At 29.3% G+C, this 20,446-nt stretch overlaps 1 protein-coding gene across 1 annotated transcript; it reads right to left on the bottom strand.

Moving 5' to 3' along the window:
- Window positions 1-15,685: 15,685 nt before the first annotated feature.
- LOC113846270 (cytokinin dehydrogenase 7-like) lies at window positions 15,686-19,787 on the bottom strand. The gene is made up of 4 exons (XM_027474340.1): window positions 18,936-19,787; window positions 18,569-18,844; window positions 17,574-17,836; window positions 15,686-16,273 (listed from the first exon to the last, which is right to left on the bottom strand). Exons 1-4 carry the CDS (start codon window positions 19,680-19,682, stop codon window positions 15,937-15,939), a joined length of 1,623 nt encoding a protein of 540 aa, XP_027330141.1. The 5' UTR covers window positions 19,683-19,787; the 3' UTR covers window positions 15,686-15,936.
- Between the last annotated feature and the right edge of the window lie 659 nt (window positions 19,788-20,446).

The following is a 20,446-nucleotide window of genomic DNA, read 5'->3' as shown; positions in this document are numbered from 1 at the left end:
GCCTCCTCCATCTGCGCAGACTTCACCCTTAGCGCCTCCATTTCCTCCTCCTTGGCCCTCAGAGCCTCATCGGCTGCTTGAACTCGACCTTCCACTATACGATAGTGCTCCTTATACTGATTGACCTCAACCTTTAGAGATTGAATGGTCTCGCCAAGACTATATTGAGTCTCTCTGCTTTCCGCTAAGGCTTCTTGAGAAGCCAAATACGCTTTCTGCACATTCTTCATCTCAAGAATGGAAATCGTACTTGTAGTTTCGCGTAGCAGCGCCAGAGAGATTCCAGTTCTAAGCTCTCGACCAATTCTTTCTCCGAATCAAACAACAGATTGGGAGCAACTAGCCGGCCGATATGTGTCCCGGTTGCCAAGAAGGTCTCGATAAGCATTGCTAGAGGAATTATCGGGTTGAAGGAACTGTTGACCCCTTCAATAGCTGTAGTTTGGGTTTACTTGCGCGCCCCTTCTATACCATTTCTCTTTCTTTCCTTCTCAGCCTCCTTGCCTTTGCCCTTGTCTTTATGCCTCTTAGGCTGATTTTCTGTCAGGACTAGGTCCTGCGAAGGAGGGAGAGGGTCGGATATTTCAGGCAGATGATCAAGTTGAGGGTGTCAGTGCTCCTCAATTGGCGCACCTTCCAGCATCCTCTGCTTCAGAGTACGACGGAAAGTCAGCACATCAACACCTTGTTGAGCCATTAAGCCTACATTAAAAACAATAAGTCAAATCAATACAACTTGATTCAAAAAATAAGTTAAAAAAGACGATAATACCCTCCATATCTCAACGAGGACGCGGAGACTTGAGCACGAGGAGTATGTGTCGGGCAGGTAGTTCTCGGGGAAGGGACTTCAAATATTCTAAATTCGATAACTCCCTAGCCGATAACATGTCCTCAGGAAATATGTCGTATCGGCGAGGCGCCCGAGTCCAATGAAAAGGGAAAAGGGGATTATTCTCGCTATCAAAAAAATAATTTCTACCTATAGGGTCCACGGTTACCTTGAAGTAGCCGATTTTGAAGCCCTTGAAAGATGAAACATAAGGTTTAAACAAAGGCAACTCAAGTTGCCTTATTAAAGATACCCACCTTGCTAAGTCTGATGGACGGGTACAAAAGAAATGAAGAAATAGCCCCACACTAGGTTCTATATAATGGAATTTACAAAGTATTTTAAAGGCCTGTATTGTCGCCCACCCATTTGGATGAAGTTGTGTCGGTGCTACATTTAAAACCCTCAAAACTCCCATTTGGAAGTCATCAAAGGGTAGCCTAATACCTAACTCTCTAAACATATATTCATACATAAAAAAGGTGTTGGTCATCCCAACGCCCCTCAAGAAAACAAACTCATGGTTCTCGGTTTCGTCCCCTTTATAGGGGTTGAGGTATATCGGATACGGATCAGAGGCTTTCCACAAGGAAATATCACAATGATCTACAAACTGAAGACTTTTATTTCTTCTAAAATGAGAAAAGTACATGGCCACTTCACTGTGCACCCACTCGTATCCGGGTATGGTACAGGGGGGAACATCTGTCTTTCCCTAGGGGGGCTGGTACTCAGTAGGGGTTCAGAAGCGTCAGTATCACTTGAAGCAGACGACTCAGCCTCGGTGCTGCATCCTCTGACTTGTGCTTCTTCAATCCTCTTGCTTGGTATTGATAAAACCTCGCCACTCCCCTTAGTTTCGTTTATAATGTCTACTTCAACAGTAGATGGTCCCGAGACATTGGACAAAGAATCCTCTCACTCAATCGGCCATGAAGGAAAGAGAAATGAGAAATTAAAACGCACCTTGTAAGTAGTCGGTATGAAAGGAAAAGTGAAGATCTCTGAAAAATGAACACCTTTCGGTTTAGAACAACTGTGTGCACGTTACGGTATAGAGTAAAAGAGTAGAAAATGGACGCAGGGACCACCACATATTTATAGGAGATTTGGTTTCGGGCAAACGAAAGGTCGCCCCCCTTTTGAATCGTCAGATCCTTTTTAGATCAACATATGAGGTTGGGTACTCTTTCGTTTCATACACACACACTGAGGAAACCCTGAAGGGCAACATTCTAGAATATTCCTTTTTCAATTATTTATTTTTTCTCTTATATTATGATTTCTTATCTACTCTCTTGGCCTATATCATTCTGTTACTAAATTGAATACCCTTCGGTGTACACTCGGTATACATCAATCAAGTTTAAATGCTATCACCACTCATCTACTCGATACCGAATCCTCCCTCGGTCTCGTTCAAATTCACTTTAGTCGACTACTCCTTGTCTAACTGAGCCTGACAACTATTTAAGCCCTCGCTTCGTACCTCTTCGGGCTTAGGGGGCTAGTGTATTAGATAGGGAACAACTCGGTCCACTTGTAGGGAAAAGAAATTGAGTACCTATTCGGCCTAGTTTGGCCAGATACCCTTTATCAAGATTAAAAAGTAATTAACCCAATTAAGGGTAATAATCAAGATATTATTTACTTTAAATAAAAGGCTAAAAATCAAGACTGGCTTAATAGGCCCATTAGCCCATTACAGTGCCTATATAAAGAAGGTAAAAATACAGATAAAGCATTGACTTTTCATTATAAAAATAACATTTATTGCTCAGAACCGAATCTTGACTTTAGCATCGGAGTGCTTTTGGCAGGTACCCTCCTCACGTCAGTGACAACCAGAGAGACGTCATCACAACATATCAGAGACTTGAAGACCAGTGTTACCCAAGTAGGAACAAATTAGAATTACAGATGTTGATATAATATAAAATTTATCAGTCATATAAAATTTAAACAAATTTTATGTTAAGAATAAAGTCAATACATAATCTATATAATAATAAATTAATATATATATATATAATAAGATAACAAAATTATTTTTTAAAAGACAGAAATATTTGATATCATTTTACTTTTCAAATTCTACACAGTATTAAAAGTATTTATACAATATTGTAATAAAAATGGTTCAATCTTCTAAATATTCCATTGTTGCCTTTTGTTCAACATTTTTTATTTCATTTTCCTCAAGTTGCAACCTAATAGAAAATATCAAATATAAATTATTCTATGATCTAAGAAATTTGAATAATACATTACAAATTTATAATTTATACATTAATTTTCTCCTTCTTTTATCTTGCTTTAAGTAGTTATTTTTTCTTCAATAGAACTTGTGTGCATGACCACTACAATCACATCTATTCATGAAATAAATAAATTTAGAAAAATAATTCATAAATTAAATACAAATAATATAACAATTTTAGTAAAGTTTTACGGCAAAATACATGTTAAAACGTTATTTTCACAGTGACTTTTCAAATCTTCAAAGTTCACAAATTCAAAGATATGGTAAAAAATTATTTTATCACCCTTAATAACATTGAAAAATTTGTTATGAAGTATATTTTTTCTTCCTTTAATATACCTTTGAATCGGTAAGAAATACTTTATATTATGAAAGCATGTATGTAATTACTCTATAGAAAGAAAAGATTAATTAATTAAAAAATTTAAAAATAAATTAAGTTATTTAATTATTATACAACAACATAAAAAATTTAAGCTCAATTATAATTTATTAAAAGTAATAAATTTTTAATCAAGAAAATACAAATACTAATATCTTTTTATCAATTAATACCGTATCAGTACTAATTAACTATTTTTTATGGTATATATTTAGTGTATCCCATAATTGTGATTCATTTATCTTTATTGAAACTTGTTATTCTCTTCTAAAGTATAAAAAACATAAAAGTAAATAATTACTTACGATGTATTAAAGAAAATAATGATAGATTTGATACAAATTAATCAGTTAAAAATAAAATTCAATACATAATATCATTTAAAAATAATACACCTTTATGCTTATACAAAAAATTAAATTGAAATATATAACACAATTTAGTAAAATAAAATAAAAAACACATATACTTAACTTATGTGGATAGATAATTCTAGATAGTTGATATGATTGCAAAATACAAAAAAAAAATAAAAAAATAAAAAGAACAGTGAATCACTAAAACAAACTCCAGCTCAAAGACTTAGGAGGGAAACACAATTTATATCTCATTTATTATACCTCCTATAGAAGATGAGTATTCGCTTGTATTAGAAGTACTTAGGAAAAACTTCCTATTTAACTCTAACTGAAACTTTCACCGACTCATATAAAAGCAACTATAAAGGGACATTGTTGGATTTTTCACTTTCTTATCAATTGTATGCATTTAATATGAACTTTTTTTATGCTTGATACGCAGATGATCATTCAATAGATAAAGATAAACTTTCTCTTCTATACTCGTTGACTCTTTAAAGTTTGGTCTGTGAGCTGCCCAATATGAGATGCCTAAAAAAAAGGGGTGAGCAAGTTTTTAAAATTTGTATAAACTTGATTTATATAAGTGGAGATGAAGTCCTACTTGGAGATATATTAAAAGTCAAAAAATAAAAAATTAATATAATAAAAGTTGTATTTTTTTCTTTATTATGGTTTACTTGCTTTTTTTTATTAAAAATTTAATTTAATAACATATAATATAAAACAATAATTAACATTCAAATGTTGAATAGAATTTAAAACAAACATATATTTTTACTTTTAATTAAAAGGTAAGTCGAGAACTTAATCAATTTTTTTTAAAAATATTTTTGAACAATTTAATTAATATTATCTTTTCTATTTTTATTAAATATCATTCACAGTAGTTTTATCACTGTCATTTTTAACATTATATAACTATCAATTCTAATAAATTTTTCTTAAATATATTTCAAAGATAATAAGTATGAATTAATTATAATTATAATTATTAAATTATGCAAATGAGTATAATTAATTTTAATAATTTTTAATTTAATGTAGTTTTAAATTATCTTATATTAAGCTAATTAATAAAATAATTTAAATATGTAAATTTATCTTTTTATTAAAAATTTAATTTAACAATATATAATATAAACTAATAATTTTTTAAATGTAATTTTTTAATTCAAATTATATTTTAATATCTGAAGTACATATTGAACTATATATTATATTAAACTAATTAATAAAATAATTTAAATATGTAGATTTATTTTTTATTAGAAATTTAATTTAACAATATATAATATAAATTAATAATTTTGTAAGTGTAATTTTTTTAATTCAAAGTACATTTTAATGTTTGAAGTACATAATAAAATATAGATTATATTAAACTAATTTTTAAAATAATTTAAATTAATATCATTTAAATTTAAACCTAACTTAAAGTAAAGAACCAAAATATTATAATTTATTTTAACAATTTTAATTTTATTTTATATATAATATTTTTATTTGTAAAGTTGTCTTTTCATTAGAAATTTAATTTAATAACATATAATATAAAATGATAATTTTGTAACTGTCAATTTTTTAGTTCAAAATTAAGTTTTAGAGTTTAAAATACATATCAAATTATAAATTATTTTAAACTAATTAATAAACTAATTTAAATATATAAATTTATCTTTTTATCAAAAATTTAACTTAACAACATGTAATATAAACTACTATCTTTTGTAAATGCAGTTTTTTTTTAATTCAAAGTATATTTTAGTATTTGAAGTACAAATTAAAATATAGATTGTATATATTGTATTTAATAAAATAATTTAAATTAATATCACTCAAATTTGAGTATAATTTAAAATAAATATATAATTTTATTTTTAATTAAAATGTAACTTAAGAAATTAATATATATATATTTTACTATTTAATTATTTTTATTCATTAGTACAATTTGATGATCTATTTTACAATATCTTTTGAAATATTTAGAAATAATTTTGTTCTTTCATTTAAAATTTTAGAACTATAAAAAAAAAAATTCAATCTTTTTTTTTAGTTCTTTAAAAATAGGATCACAAAAAGAAAATCAATTTTTTTGGAGAATCATAAACATTTTACTTTTCAAATTCTACATAATATTAAAAATATCTATACAATATTGCAATAAAAATAGTTTAATCCTCTAAATCTTCCATTGTTGCCTTTTGTTCACCATATTCTACTTCATCTTCCTTAAGTTGCGACTTAAAAGAAAATATCAAATATAAATTACTGTATGATCTAAGAAATTTGAACAATACATTATAAATTCATAATTTATACATTAATTTCCTCTTTCTTTTTGGTAAATTTAGTGTTTCCATGTTTGGAGATATAAGTTTGATATAATCATCTGTTATTGAATCCAGATCGTTAAGAAAAATCTATTTATCTTCATTACAACTTATTGTTCTCCTACAAAAGCATGAAAAATAATAATAAATTTAATACAAATTAATCAATTAAAAATAAAATTTAATATATGATATCATTTAAAAAAAAAATACAACTTTATGCTTATTCAAGAAATTAAATTAAAATATATAACACAATTTAGTGAAACAAAATAAAAAATATCAAACTCGAAAATACATGTACTTACCTGGGTAGGTAATTATTGACAGATGATATGATTCCAAAATACAAAGGAAAAAAAAATGACAATAGAAAGAACCGTGAGCAAATTTTTAAAAATTGTGTAAATATAACTTATATAAGTAGAGATGAAGTCCTACTTGGTGATATATGAAAAGTCAAAAAATAAAAAATCAATATGATATAAGTTATTTTTTTATCTGTATTATAGTTTACTTGTCTTTTCATTAAAAAATTAATTTAATAATATATAATATAAAACAATAATTAACATTCAAATATTAAATAGAAGTTAAAAACAAAGATACATTTTTATTTATAATTAAATGATAACTCAAGAACTTTATTAAATTTTTTCAAAAGTATTTTTGTACACATTAATCATTATTATTTTTTCTATTTTCAACATTTAACGTAGAAAATTTTAAAATTTGTTTAAATTATTTATAATATATTTTAATAATTTTTTATTAAATATTATTTGCAGTAATTTTATTATTGTCATTTTTAATATTATATAATTATCAATTCTAATAAATTTTTCTTAAATACAATTCAAAGATAATAAGTATGAATTAATTATGATTATAATTCTTAAATTATGTAAGCAGTTAAGTAATTTTAAATTATCTTATTTGATCTTGTCTTGTCTTTTTATTAGAAATTTAATTTAATAATATATAATATAAACTAATAATTATATAAATATAACTTTTTATTTTAAAGTAAATTTTAGTTTTTGAAATATATATTAAATTATATGTTATATTAAAATAATTAATGAAATAATATAAATTTGTAAATTTATCTTTTCATTAAAAATTTAATTTAACAATATATATTATAAACGAATAATTTTATAAATGTAGTATTTTTAATTCAAATTACATTTTTGTATTGTTAATAAATATTGAAATATAGAATATATTAAAATAATTAATAAAATAATTTAAATATGTAAACTTATATTTTTATTAAAAATTTAATTTAACAATATATAATATAAACAAATAATTTTATAAATATATTTTTTTATTCAAATTACATTTTAGTATTTGAAGTACATATTGAAATATAGATTATGTTAAATTAATTAATAAAATAATTTAAATATACAAATTTATCTTTTAGTATAAATTTAATTTAATAATTTATAATATAAACTAATGTAAGTTAAATTTTTTAATTCAAAATATATTTTAGTGTTTGAAGTACGTATAAAATATAGATTATATTAAAATATAATAATAATTTTAATTCATAAATTATAAAAAATATTATAATTAATTTTAATAATGGTAATTTAAGTTAATTTATAATATAAATATTTATGTTGCCGTTTGTAACATATTATAATAAGCAACACTAATAAATATTTTTTAAATACAATTCAAACATAATAAGTGTGAATAAAATATAATTTTAATTTGTGAGTTATACGTTTCAAATTTTAATGCACAAAATAATAAGTAAGTGTAGTTAATACGAGTGACTTTATATATTCTGAATTTTAATTTATAGAATAATAAGTAGATGAAATTACATATATAGAAATAAATTTTTATGTTTCAAAATTTAATATATTCAATGATAAGTAAGTATAATTAATTATATATATATAGAGATGTTGATTGCTATTGGCTAACTTTAATTACTACTAGTAAAAATAAGTAAAACTTAATTTTCTTTTACATTTGTAATAAAATAAAAAAGTAGATAAACTAGCATGTTGAACATAACTCTTCCACGTATTTGCTTAATTTAAATAGCAAGTTGGGTTAGTTAGATTTTTTTTAAAATGGCAAATTATTCACAGCCATTCTTTTATTTTAAACCTGGTTCACATTTAACCTGTGATATAACTTTACTTTTTCGCAAATATTCTGACTAATTTTAATATATTAAAAATAGTATTTATTATTTTTTACTAGTTACTTAAATCTAACTTCAAGTATCTCGACTGCGAGAATAGAAGTGTGTAAAAAGGGAAGAATTGATGAACTGATCTAAGCAGTTATATAATTTAAAATATACTAAAATTACACAAAAATAATTAATGTTGTGTATTTTAATAAAAAATGGTTATTTATTATTTTAATAAACTATATGTATCATAATATAGTTTTTCGGCAATACAATGTTTATTGCAATAATTTTTTTTATAGATCACATCCTATGGACTGTCAATCTTCTTGTTTATTTTGGTTGGTTGACAATTGACTCCATGGCCTTCATGTCCATGTTAGAAATTATAATATCTTTGTAAACTTTTTTAAAATACTAAACTTTGACTTGGAGTTAGAGTGAAAATTATAAAATAATTTTCGAACACACAGTTCATCTAGTTAATAGTAATGATGTTACTTTCTACAATTACGGTATTATTATTAGACAGATTCTTGAAGAAGGATTTAAACTTAACTGTACTTATATTTAAATTAAAGAATAATTATAATTTTCTTGATATTTATAATATGGTTTTAACTAAAGTAATAATACAATATGAGATAAAGGAGGGAAAATAAATGTGTGGCACGATCCATTTTGTGATATAAATTATTATTATTTCAGCAATCAGCATCTATGTGACTGTTTGTATATATGGAATTGGTAGCTTTATGTGTGTATGATGTTGTGCGTCCTTTCCATTGATGACACGCGAGAACAAGGCACAGTTGTTGTACAGTAGATTGCGTAGTTTAGTGGCAGCAACAACTTCCATTTCTCTTTCCCCGTGTGCTTACTTTGTTGGACGTGAGAATTAGGTTTCGGTACTTTACCAACACCCAACATCATGTCCCACTCCAAATTTCCACCATGCAAACACCAAATATTTTCCTTTTTCTTTCAGTTGCTCTGTCCAATTTCTAGCTCTCTTAACGCTAGTGCTACATACCCTCTTCTGCCTTAGTTCCATGACATGGCCCATTTTCATTGAAGGCTTTATCTAAAACAAGGCCCATTTTAATCAACAACAACAGGAAAATCTCAATATAGATAAATAGGTGTAATTCATTTCTAGAACGAGTCAGTGATCTATAACCCAACTCTGTGTCTTAAGGCAATCAATAACAACTCGTATTTAATGATGGGAAAACATAATTGTACGGTTGTAAGCATAAGAAAGGTTGTGAAGAAAGTAGTATACCATTTCCCTTCATTCACCATTTTAACTGATTATAAAATTAAAAAGGGACAGAATTGTATTAAAAATAAATAAAACTGGAATCATTGATTTGTATTAGGCAAAGTCACCAAATGAACACTGGTACGTGCCATACAGAGTTGGGAAGAATAGAGAACTTTGGAAGAAAGCCCATCACATTTCTGTTAAGCCCAGTGATATGGTATATCAACCCAAACCCAATTAAAAGAGAGGTTGGCCCGGAGACAAAGATAATGGGTTGGAGCCCATTACATTTTTATATGCAATTCTCTTATTAATATGGAAAGTTTGATCGTGCCAAAATATATAATATTAATATCATTATCCTTTGGATATTTTGACAGTTCAAATAGCATTTTCGTAGCACAATCTATTTGTTTTTTTAATGAACTCATATTTGTTGACTTTTACGATGTTGATTTTAAAATAAAACTGAAATAAATTAAATGTATATATTGTTCTTTTAAATATTTTCCAGGCTTGGGAGTATTTTTCACATTAGCTTGCAGTTGTATATTTCAAGGTTAAACTCAAAATTTATATGTTTTTTTAATGTTACGTTTACCTTATTTTATACTTTCTACTCTTGCATATTCGAGTGGCCTCACAAATCTAAGCTAACAACAAAGCTAAGCGTAGATTTGAAATATTCACATTGTTATAAATGGATTCTTGATAAAATATAAAGAACGAACGACCTTTCAAATATTAAAGAGATATTCATAAATTGTGCATTTATCTAATGTACCTCCAAAATTCTGATGCATCCAATAGAATTTGTATAAATTTGATTGAAAAACGAGAGAAGGGGACAAAAAGAACATGAATATTGATTGCATGTGCGTTGTATATAGGTTAATGCACCTGAGATGTGTAATTGTGATGGTTTCTGAAAAAGTGTGATAACAAAGCAAAAAATGTTTGGGGCAGCTGGTCCCTCAGTCACTAAGTTTTTCCGCCACTAAATGAAAGTTTTTTCTTTCTTAATGTCATCTTAATTACAGCATTTAATTAAGAAATTTATGTGGGTTATCGTACAAAATCAGTGCATAAATTCTTTTCTTGAACGTGCATGGAAATCCACTGTTTAGGTCAAACTATGCTCTTGTATTTTTGTTTATTCAGCTCAAAAGGTGGAATATTCTTTCCCAGCGAGCAGAGTCCGGTAAAGTTAAATCTCATATACCATACTATACTTCTTGAATTGGTACTCATAGTTTTCCATGGATGAAAAAGAAGCTCTGCTTTCGAAGTATATATATTTTATCATCCAGAGAGATACTATCGTTCTTCCAACTAAAGAAGATAAATCACGTGCTTGCACATAGACCAACTCAAAAAAGAATCAAAAGTGGAGGCTGAATATACATTAATCTACAAATTGATCATCAACTGTAACTTCCCCAATCTGGCAAACCCACTGAATGAATAAAAGCAATTCCATGTTGGAGGGAGTAATTTTATATATAAATGGAAATAGAGTTATTAGTTACTAGATTTACATTACTCGAAAGAGTAAAATAATATAGTTGAGTAAATAAAACCATAATATATATATCCCTATAATTATATTATTGAATTTTTAAGGTTCTTAGCTTGGTGGTGATGGAGCTGGGTATATATACCAATGACTCTTGTTTCTTTCGGCTTCAAGAACCAAAGGGTGACCACTTAGAGATTCTTCCATTAAGAGGAGACATAGCGATGGTGGAACAGATGACTAATCATAATTCAAATCTCATCCTTATCCCTGAAAGATAAAGCAGCTCTTGACTGGTCTAATTTTGTTCCACTCCTTCAAAAGCACCATTGATAAAGAAATTTCCACGCTCAAGGACTTGGTACACAATGACCACATCATTATCTCTAATAATTAGAGCAAGGAGAAGGTTCCCATTGAAGCAAGATACATGGAGAAAACATTATGGGTATTAAAATACTTATCTTCCTAATTTGAATTATAATTTGTTTTATACTGTTATTGATCACTTAAAATTATGACTTTATAAGGCTGCAACTAGATTTTCACCATTGGAATTGCATCATAATATTAAAAATCTTTCTAGTAAAGTGATGCTATTGAAAAAGTGAGGACTTGAAACTTTTGCCGTCACATAGGAAAGAAATATTACTTTAAGCATTTTATATTTACGTTCTAATTTGCATAAATTTATGTTTATTTTAATATTATTAATTATAATTTTTTTTACGAATTTATAAACATATAATTGAGACAATATCAAGACACCCGAAGTTCAATGAAGAAGAGGGACATAATTTAAGTTTTGTTTGAATGTAGCATTTACTTCCCCTCTCTTCCACCCTTATTTTCGCTTTCCATGTTCCTTTCAATCTTATACTACGGTGTTTCTTTTTAATGTTTAAAATTTTGTATAAAATTTTAAAAAATAATTAGTATTCTAAATCTTACAAAAAATATTATTTAATTTTTATCATACCTTTTATTAACTGTACTAATTAATACTTTATTTATTTGTTTACTTATTGTCCTTTACCAAATATACATTAATTATTAAGGATAGGTTAATATAAAAATATTTATTCATTAATTTTATAAAATAAATAAACAATAATGACTAAAGTGTCAAAGAAGAAAATAATAAATAAAATATTATTTTTGTGAAGAAATATTGCGTAATTACAGAGTGCTTCATAAAATTTAAATTTAAATTATATTAATTAATAGATTTTTTATCTAACAAAAACTAAACTCTTGATATAAATATTGAATTATTACCAATAGTATGATGTACTATGCTAACAACATAATATGTCTGTTATATCAATTTTTCGTACCAATAATATTTTTGTTAATATAATATACTATATTATTAGTGTTGACATATTATATTAATAGTTTAATTTTATTAAACAAAAATTATACCAAAAAAATAAAAATAGCTAGAAACAATTATTATATAGGATATTTTGTAGTTTATTTTGTTCATTTCTGTAAATTACAAATTTGAATTCTCTTATTTTAAAATGTGATAGTATTTTTTGTATGTATTCTCTTCTAATGCAGTCATGATCACGTGTAAATCAACCTCTTTTTCCCGTAATTACTTATTCACTTAATGATTTTTTTAAGTTTCTTTAATCAATGGTAAACAGTTTTCAATGAAATTAAATATAATGAGATGTTTACAAATTATCAATAAAATAATATTTCATTAATTAAATCATTTTTTAAGATTTTACAAAACTAAAATATTTGAACACATGTAGTTTTTACACATTTATTTCTAAAACCATGTATGTTTTATAATAATTTGTATTAATTTTAAAGGAAATTACTAAAAATTTAACAGTGGGTATATATTGCATTATTTACATTCATTGAAAATTTTTCTCCCCAAACCAAATATAAGATTGACAACGTAAGATAGCATATCTCAAGTGGTTGGAATTAAAAGCGTATAAAAAGAATGTTTATTTAAGTGATGTTTTAAATTTGAGTTATGAGAATTAAAAAAAAATAGCGTTGAGAGAACTTTCTTTTCTGAAATATATGGATTGGTTTGATTCAGTTTAGTGAATTAAAGTGTGATAGAAACTTTAAACACTAAGAATCTCAGAAAAAAGGAAAGAAAGTGGGTATCATATGGAAATGTAGACACGTAGGAACAACAATAGTGTTGAACAACAGGAATTGGTCTCCTTTAAATGTAAATGGAATGACAAAACAAACAAGCAATGGCAGGAGTTCATGAATTCACTTAGATAATGTCATTAGGATAGTGATTATTCTATTTGTTGGAAGTGACATAGGCTTCTCAAATCCCGTTCATTTCATGTAACTGGGACTTGGCTCGTCTTAATTCTACGTATTTAATTAATTATTATCTTTTTTAAGGTGAAAAATAAAAATTTGTATTAATATTGATTAATTTTCGAGTTTTTTTTTAGTTACTGAAAGGACAATATTAAGTCAAAATAGAACTTTTAAATAAAAAATTACTTAATAAATATAAAGATGTAGATATATAATATTTTTTTCTCTTTTTATCACATTATTTATCTTGTTTTAGATTTTATTACCTTCTAATAATAGTGATAATAATAATTTTTGGTATGTATTGAATATTTACGATGCTTTGTACTATTTATTTTTTCTTCTCTTTAATATTTTTGTTAAATATTAACGAAAATTTCAAAAGTATATTTTAAGAGATCAAAAGAGTAAATTCTATTGAAAATAAAAGTATTTATTATTTTTTAAATATAATAATTTTTAAATAAAAATTAACCAAATTTAGATATTTAAAATAAGTTTTAAAAATTGATAATATTTTTTGTTTAATTGTATTTTTCTCTAATTTAGACTATGTGATTTTAATTTTTCAATTTTTAAAACTACTTAAAGGTTTATTTATAAAATTAGCTGATAAGCTAATTAAAAGTTGAAAATATAAATGAAAAGCGAAAAGTTAAAAACTTAACTGATTGAATGGAACATAAACAAAAAATTAACTATTAGAATAACTTATAAATATAAAATAATAAATAAACATATTACTATAAAATATAATAAAAATAAAGTTTATGAATCATATATCTTTTAAAAATTAAAAAAATGAATTTTTAATTATTTATTATTTTTAAATAAGATAAAAAAATTTAAATTTTACTCTTATGTAAAATATTTGAATATAAAAAATAATATTTAATAAATTTTATTTATTTATTTATTATTTGTGACATATTTTCTTCTTTTTAAATGTTATAAAAATAAAGTAAGATTTAAAAATTAAATGAGTAAAAATAATCATTTCCAATTAGTCGTTAAAAATAAGCGCTGGTATAAATAGGTGGAATTGTTAGTATTTACTCATTACTATTTTATGAGAAATTTTAATTTTTACTTAAAATTTGTATAAAATAAAATAATTAATTTCAAAATTTTAAAATAACTTCATATCCCAAATTCATGAGAAATCTTCAAATGATTGGATAATAAATAATTTTAATTCATCAAAAGAACTTAATCAACTAAATGGTTATTTTTTTTTTTGAATTCATCAAACTAAACAAAGCATTAAGGATATTTATGAAAGCAGGGAAAAGTGGGAGCTGTAAATTGTAAGATGTTTAACACGCGCAACACCTACGCGTCCGTACTGTGTTAGAACGTAGATATAGATGAGAAAATAAACACGTCCGTGCATGACACGTTTACCATAGAACGTAGATGCTACTTTTGCATGAGTCTAATCGCGTAACGTTTTGTGATTGGGTGGTGCTTCTTACAAGAAATCATGATCTTATTATTGCCTTCTAAAGCTACGTAGGGGACCCCGAGTATTTTCTACTTTTCTCTACTTTTAATAAGAGTAAAAGGAAATTACACGAGAGAAAAAGAACAAGACGAAAGAATACAAAAGTTACCAAAAGAAAGAATATGAAAGTGGAGAATCAAGAAACCAAGTAGATTTTGTTTGATTTTCGCGTCAAACAAGCAGAGCCCGAGGATTTGTGGAAACCAGTTCAAAGGGTAAGGGAAAAAAAAAGCGAAAGCTTTCCTTGAGATTTTAGCTTTTTTATTGGATTAGACTTGATCTTTTTACTTAAAAAAGCTACAAAATGGAATAAAGAATCCCATATACCTAACTCCAAACCCAAGTGGCTTCACTTTCAGATTTATATATGTTTTACTTTTTCCATCTTTCGAGTTACTAATTTGAATTGAATCCAAAAGGAGTAGTGAGTATCACTGTTAACTACAATTGATCGATCGTAGCTAAGGACGAAACAAAATTCAACCGAAACATCAAAGCCAGTTAAAATTGTCTCAGATAAGACACATATACATGTAGTGCGCGGTCCAAATTGATGATTGGCACGTAGGTTCTTAAAGATTAAAAATCCCGAGAGACAAAGGGAAAAGGACTGGTTGACATGCACTAGCTAGTTTGCTTGATAGGTTGAAAGTGACGCCAAACAATTAGAGTCATTAAGCTGTACTTATATATATCTATACGTGTCATACATCACGAACCCAAGTGTTGAATCGCTACGATCTTGGCCTTTCCCACAGGCTTAATTTAGATTTAATTATTTATATGTATGTATGTACGCATATGTGACTCATCAAATCCTCAATTGACAGCGCAAAGGAGCAAGATTGATATTAATTTCGCCCCAAAAACATTGATATACAACATGGCTACGGCGTTGCTGGGGGAGTAAAAATATAAAAATATAAAAATAAAAAGGAGAAAATGATGACAATGGGTGAGAAACAAAAAGAAAAAACAATTTATTAATGTAAAATAATTATGTGATAGACAAAGGTTGATGAGGGATTCTGGAAAAAATTTTGTGTCCAGGTGCAAGAATAGCCAAGGGATCAAAATTGGCCTTTCTCTGGACGAATGTGGACCACTTATCTCCATAGTGTCGCATCCAGTTCTCCTGTGACTGGTAGTGAGGGAGATATAACTTGAAATCAAAGCCTCTGTTGTAGCATAACTGAATAATGGCATGGTTTTGATTTTGTGCCACCAACAGTTCAGTGGGTGGTCCCTTTGGGGGTGGTGGAATAAATCGGAGCAATGCTATAATGTAGAAGATGTTGCTGTCCGGCACCACTACCGAGTGTCGACTATCCCACCTGAATTACAAAACAAAATAAGCGTATATAATTAATCAATTGTCTAGCTAGTGACTTTATATTAAAAATGAATCATGGGAATTAAATTAATTTTCCAATCATATATGTGTATAGTAATTAGTGTGATGATAATGAAATTAATTAGTGCATGAGGTCAATTCATTAATGGGTCGCGCATGACTTAAACCAGTTACAGATTAGGCAAGGTGGGGATGGGGAGGGGACCCTCTAAAAGAACCAAATTCTAATCCCCAGAAGAGAATCGCCATAACCCCTGTGTATGTGGAACCAGAAGGGCCATTTTGTTTTGTTTGTCAGAAATCAAATCTCGTTTCTAGAGTCCTTACAAAGACCGGTGTCGCTGTAATCCGGTTGGCGAATAAATATCCTTGTCCATTCTAATTGCCAACACTCACCACGAAAGATACCTTGTTCCCATGGAATTAATCAACAAAATCTCGTTTCCCAGATCCGTAGAGAATTTCCTACTAGTGGTTTTATAGATTGTGACCTCGCGAATTTTATCTATAAAGTCGGGAAGATTCAAATTTTAGAGCTTTTACGTTGAGAGAGACATTATCTAATCGCCCAACCTTGACTCAAACATTTAAGGATTTTTAGGTAACAAAATGAGACAAAAAAATATTTATCACATTAAAAATATAAGAAAAAAGGACTAGTTTTATAAAAAATAGAAAAATGGAAAATGAATTTGAATTGACGCACAGGCTGATGAGTTTGTCCCGATGGAAAGGAACAGGTTGAAGTTAGGGTAAGCGCCAACCGCGGGCAGGGAGTGAAAAGGAATAGAAATGCAGGGGTCATCCTGTACGGACATCCGCAGAGGAAGATGGTACAACCGCAGAAGTATGATGAAACAGCTGAGGTTACCTTACGACCAAAAGATGGGGATGGGTGGGGTCCCACTTTGCCTTGACACACACCAAAGATCTTAACCACCCCTCGTTTCAAATTGGTGGTCCACACCCAAGCTCACTATGCACATAACATAGACCCAAAGCCCTCACCTCAGGTGATTCACATACGTGGGACCCACACCCCATATCCCTCTTCCGTTTCATTCTTCCCCATATATGCACCACTTCATGTCGAGCTCAAGCTCACACCTCAACCAACCCAACAAACGCATTTAAATTACACACTCGCCCTATCCCTCAAGATTTTCTCCAATTAATATATATATATATAAATTTTAAATTTGAAGAATAAAAATAGGTTCAAAAAATGATATATTTGATCTTTAGAAAATAGAAGGAATTGGAGTAACTAGTATACTTACTTGCTTCGCAATAGTGGGTACACGAGAATGGGGCCACCAACGCCGTGCTTGAGGATCTTCTTGAACACTTCACGATCAAATTCAGCGATGTTGGACTTGGACACGAACAGGTTCAACCATGGGTGAGGTGCGTCCCAGATGCCGTTGGCTTTTGCTTCTTCCTCCACGCGCTTTACACGTAGCAGGAACTCCATGTACGTCACATCCACCTCGAACTTCAAACCCTCAATGAATCCTAGCCGTCCAAGCAATCTATCCACCTCCTACGATAATAAATTGAATGAGTGTTACCACTGACCCGAGGGTATTTACGTCATTGGGAATATGTTTTTATTTTCCTACAGATTCCAGAAAATGATGCATTTTTGGCAACTGTGGGGACCGTAACGTCAGCGAGATCTCAATGATCAGAGCAATGGAGCACCCCACTGATGTTACATGACCATTTTAACCTTAACAATTTTATGCTATTTCCTAAGGTATCAGGGCACGCAAGGTACAGTCCCGTTGGGTAATTTGAAGCGAAAAACAATGGCTTTTTTAGGAGAGGTGATGTGTCAGAAAATCCAATGGAAGATACATTATGACCGAATAGTCAGTTTTCAGGAACCATTGCCATTTTCTCTTCAACTAGACTCAACTCCATTATGACCATCAACAAATATAAATAGTAAAATAAAATCGCAAACATTAACCCAAACGATCTGTGACGTTGTGTAAGCAGACAAGAATTAAATAAACCACCCTCCTTCCCTCAACTTCGTACATGTGTAGGTGAATCTTCGTCTATTGACTTTTTTTACCAGGGACCCACTTCAAATGCTTCCTCTATCGCTAAGGTAACTTGTCTTTTGTTAATGGTTAATTCTTTTTATTAAATTAAGCGACCCACTGAGTCATCATTGGCCAACACTCAGCCCGACCCCATAATAAAAGACAAATCGCAAACCCCAGGCCCTGTCATGCCGAATAAAAAAAATATTAAATATAATTACCATATTAACATCGGAAGGGGGGTCTGTGTTACGATAGTGAAAGGCAAGTTCTAAGCAATAGAGAACCGGGCCAGCGCTGGAAGGGACATGAACCGGGTCGAACCGTTGGTTCGAGCCCATGGGCACCGTGGGCCATCCGTTGCAAGTGTCATTACTGTTCACAAAAACGAACCCTTCCACGTAGTCAAAACCGTCACCTTCTCGGAGACTCACCAGCCACTCCGCATCGCTAGTGTAGTCCTCAAATTCCGAGTAAACCACCCTTATCCATCTCACCTAGTAACCCCCAAATAAATAAATAAGTAATATTTTTTATTTATAAAAAATTAAAGAAGAAAAAATAATTTGTATATTTAGTTTAGCGCACCATATCTGGGGCTTGTTGAAGAACCACACGGGCTCTGGTTATGATACCGAACTGGCCCAGCCCACCAAGCGCCCCAAAGAAAAGCTCAGAATTTTGGGTTTCGGAGCAGACCAAGGCATCGCCTTTCCCCGTAACGACTTCCAATTCCGTTACGTTGGACGTTTGCGGGCCGTAACGGAAAGCCTGGCCGCTCACGCCGGCGTTAGAGAGCGTTCCTCCAACCGTTAAACCGAGGTAATCGGTCCACGACCTCGGAGCGAGGCGAAACTGCGAGACGCAGCGTTTAAGCACTTCTTCCCATAATGCCCCTCCCGAAACGTCGACGTATAGGGACCCGTCGAGATGGAGGAGGTTAAAATGGTCCTCCATGGCGCGCATGTCGAGGACGAGTCCCTTATCGGCCATGGCTTGCCCGTTAATGGAGTGGCCGTTGCCGCGCGCCGCCACCGTGAGGTGGGGAGTACGCGCCGCCTCTTTCACCGCGTGAGCGACGTCGGCCGCGGCGAAGGGTTTTATGTAGGCTAAGGGCTTGGCGGATTTCATGCCGCCGAAGTCCTTGGCGGCGGCGGAAGTGGCGGCGAAGCGGAAAGCCGATTTGAGGGCTGAAACGTCCTCGTTTGGAATGGGTTCGGTGTCGTTTCCGTGGGGCAAGTGTTGGAGATAGGCTATCATGGTTGTTGTTGTGGAAGGTGTTGGTTTTGCGTATTTTTTGTGTTCCCTTTCCCCCTCTTGCTTTGAAAGTACCATTTGAGTTTGAGCCTTTGAGAGTGTGTTTTTTTTTTTTTTTTTTTTTTTTTTTTTTTTGAGTTTGAGGTGTGTGTGTGCGCGCTTTGCTGCAGGTCAAGTTTCGCCTTAAATAGCGGCTGCTTTGGATTTACTTGGAATTTTCTTGTCATAGATACAAAAGAAAAGATAGAAGTTCCAGTTTCAGATTCTATTAAATTAAATAAATTAGCACGCTATAAAGGTTCTAATTAATTATAAATGTTATAAATTAGCACGCTGTAATTTTTCTTTCATTTCATCATTTTCTTTTGCCATATTTGCAAAATTAATTGTAAAAAGAAGTAATTATGGAGACGTGGCAACATAGTAGATGTAAAAGATATTTTCAAGGCTGGTTTTTTTATATTATTTTCAAAGAGATATTAATTTTTTATGGTTTTATTAATTTTAATCTTTAATATTAAACTTACGTATCTAATATCATTTTAAAAATAAAATATTTATTATATAATAGATACACAATTTAATAAATATTTTTTAATAAAATGTTATTATTTTTGTATGTTTAAATTAACTTTTAAATTTTGAAGTAATCAAATTGATTTTTTAATATATGTAAGTTAAACAATTTTTTTATTAATGTATTTTATACATATAAATTTAAAATCAAAGATATAGATATTTTTACATCTTTAAGAAATGTATATGCTCACAAAAAGAAGAGAGACGTAAGACTGAAAAAAGAAAGAATGTGAAAATAATTTGAGTATAAAATAAAATATTAT

This window comes from Abrus precatorius, unplaced genomic scaffold (assembly GCF_003935025.1).
Source record: "Abrus precatorius isolate BTA unplaced genomic scaffold, Abrus_2018 Scaffold8, whole genome shotgun sequence".
Taxonomy (NCBI): domain Eukaryota; kingdom Viridiplantae; phylum Streptophyta; class Magnoliopsida; order Fabales; family Fabaceae; genus Abrus; species Abrus precatorius.
Note: the sequence above shows the minus strand (reverse complement) of the source record. Positions and strands in the feature narration are given on the sequence as shown.

Coding starts and splice junctions, on each gene's coding strand:
- LOC113846270 (XM_027474340.1), bottom strand. CDS start 19,682: ATGGTACTTTCAAAGCAAGAGGGGGAAAGGGAACACAAAAAATACGCA. Junction 17,837..18,568: donor CCCCTTCCGATGTTAATATG/GTAATTATATTT, acceptor TTATTATCGTAG/GAGGTGGATAGATTGCTTGG. Junction 16,274..17,573: donor TACCCACTATTGCGAAGCAA/GTAAGTATACTA, acceptor TTTGTAATTCAG/GTGGGATAGTCGACACTCGG.